At 38.8% G+C, this 1,956-nt stretch overlaps 1 protein-coding gene across 1 annotated transcript; it reads left to right on the top strand.

The window, feature by feature from the left end:
• Window positions 1-208: 208 nt before the first annotated feature.
• Window positions 209-1,066, top strand: LOC127256959 (uncharacterized). The gene is made up of 2 exons (XM_051283198.1): window positions 209-426; window positions 679-1,066. Exons 1-2 carry the CDS (start codon window positions 209-211, stop codon window positions 1,064-1,066), a joined length of 606 nt encoding a protein of 201 aa, XP_051139155.1.
• The last annotated feature ends 890 nt before the right edge of the window (window positions 1,067-1,956 follow it).

The following is a 1,956-nucleotide window of genomic DNA, read 5'->3' as shown; positions in this document are numbered from 1 at the left end:
ATATATATATACTTACACGCCATACATCTATATTATATTATTATTACTTATAATACGTTATCAGCACGATCAGCTTTTCCGGCACGGTAAGTATATTTCAATATTATTATTGCTAACTAACATTGCAAAACAAAAATTTGTCCCACTTGTCATTTCTGGCAAAAATTATCTATCGTGGGCTATGTATGTTGAAATGCATCTGGAATCAATGGGCTTGGGTGAAACGATTGTGCGAGGCAACAATGCTACCAATCAGAGCCGAGTGAAGGCAATGATATTCCTCCGACATCATATCGATGAAGGATTGAAAATGGAATATCTCACAGTCAAGAATCCTCTTGACTTGTGGAATAAATTGAAAGAAAGATACGATCACCTGAAGTTGATCGTACTGCCGAAAGCATGCAGCGATTGGCATAATTTGAGGTTTCAAGACTTCAAATCGATCACCGAATATAATTCCGCCATGTTCAGGATCACCTCATAGTTGAACTTATGCGGCGAGAATATTACTGATGGTGACATGATGGAGAAAACATTCTCCACATTCCATGCCTCGAATGTGATTTTACAGCAGCAATATTGAGAGAGAGGCTTCAGAACATATTCTGATCTCATTACATGTCTTCTGTTGGCAGAGCAAAATAATGAACTATTATTGAAAAATCATGCATCCAGGCCAACAGGTTCCAGCCCATTCCCTGAAGCGAATGCGGTACAGTCTGCTAATCAAGGCTGCAGAAACAACAAAGGCCGGAGAGATGGCAGAGACCAAAGACGCGACCGTCCCCAGCCTCATCGAAATAATGGCAAAAGACCATATAAGCCCCTGAAGTGGCAGAATGACGAGCAAAAAAGAAATTATGAAGATAAGTGTCATAGGTACGGCACAAAGGGACACTGGTTGCGAGTCTGCAGAACGCCTAAGCATTTTGCTGATTTGTACCAAGCTTCGCTGAAAGGGAAAAATACGTCTGCTGATATAAATCTCTCTGAGCAGAATAATGATGACTCATATGATGATGTCTTGAAGAACACATCTGCTAATGTAAACCTCGCTGAATAGAACAATGATGACACATATGATGATGTCCTAAATAGCGACCTTATGCATGTTGATACATCAGACTTCCTTGAGCACCCTGAAGGTGCCAAGTGACTACGTACTTTACTGTTTTATTACTTTTTGTACCCCTTCTACATTTTGTAATACCCTATTTTTTGTATCATTTTGTATTCCATCGGCTATATTAATATATTGTCTTTTTGTTCGTTTTATTTTGAAAAGAATATGAATGCCACGTGTCAAAATACACATTATAAAAAGGACAATATTTGCCTAATTGATAGTGAGACTACACACACAATATTGAAATACAAAAGGCATTTCTCCCACCTGAAGTTGGGAAAATCAAAAGTCAGCACAATAAGTGGCAGTGCAACAATTGAAGGCTCTAGAAGAGCCCTTATCTGTTTCCCCGAAGGAATCAGGCTCGAAATACAAAATGCACTGTTCTCGAGTAAAGCTCGAAGAAATTTGCTGAGTTTCACTGATATTCGTATAAACATATATCATATTGAAACAATGGACGAGGCAAATAATGAATATTTGGTGATTACAAAAATCATCAATGGAAATAAATGTGCAGTTGCGGGACTGCTCTCATTGTCCTCTGGCTTGTATTATGTCAAAATAAGTACCGTTGAAACATATGCATTAGACCTGAAGTCTACGCAATCAAATGAATTTTTGATTTGGCACGATCGGCTCGGGCATCCTGGAAATGCCATAATGAGGCGAATAATCAAAAACTCCACTGGCCATTCATTGAAAGATCGAAAGATCTTGAATTCAAATGAATTCGCGTGTGCTACATGCTCACAAGGCAAATTGATAATCAGGCCGTCACCAACCAAAGTTGGGATTGAATCCCCATCATTTTCGGAAAGAATTCA

Source organism: Andrographis paniculata, unplaced genomic scaffold, assembly GCF_009805555.1.
Source record: "Andrographis paniculata isolate CXL003 unplaced genomic scaffold, ASM980555v1 Contig12END, whole genome shotgun sequence".
In the NCBI taxonomy this organism is placed as follows: domain Eukaryota; kingdom Viridiplantae; phylum Streptophyta; class Magnoliopsida; order Lamiales; family Acanthaceae; genus Andrographis; species Andrographis paniculata.
Note: the sequence above shows the minus strand (reverse complement) of the source record. Positions and strands in the feature narration are given on the sequence as shown.

Coding starts and splice junctions, on each gene's coding strand:
- LOC127256959 (XM_051283198.1), top strand. CDS start 209: ATGGGCTTGGGTGAAACGATTGTGCGAGGCAACAATGCTACCAATCAG. Junction 427..678: donor AGCGATTGGCATAATTTGAG/GTTTCAAGACTT, acceptor TCATGCATCCAG/GCCAACAGGTTCCAGCCCAT.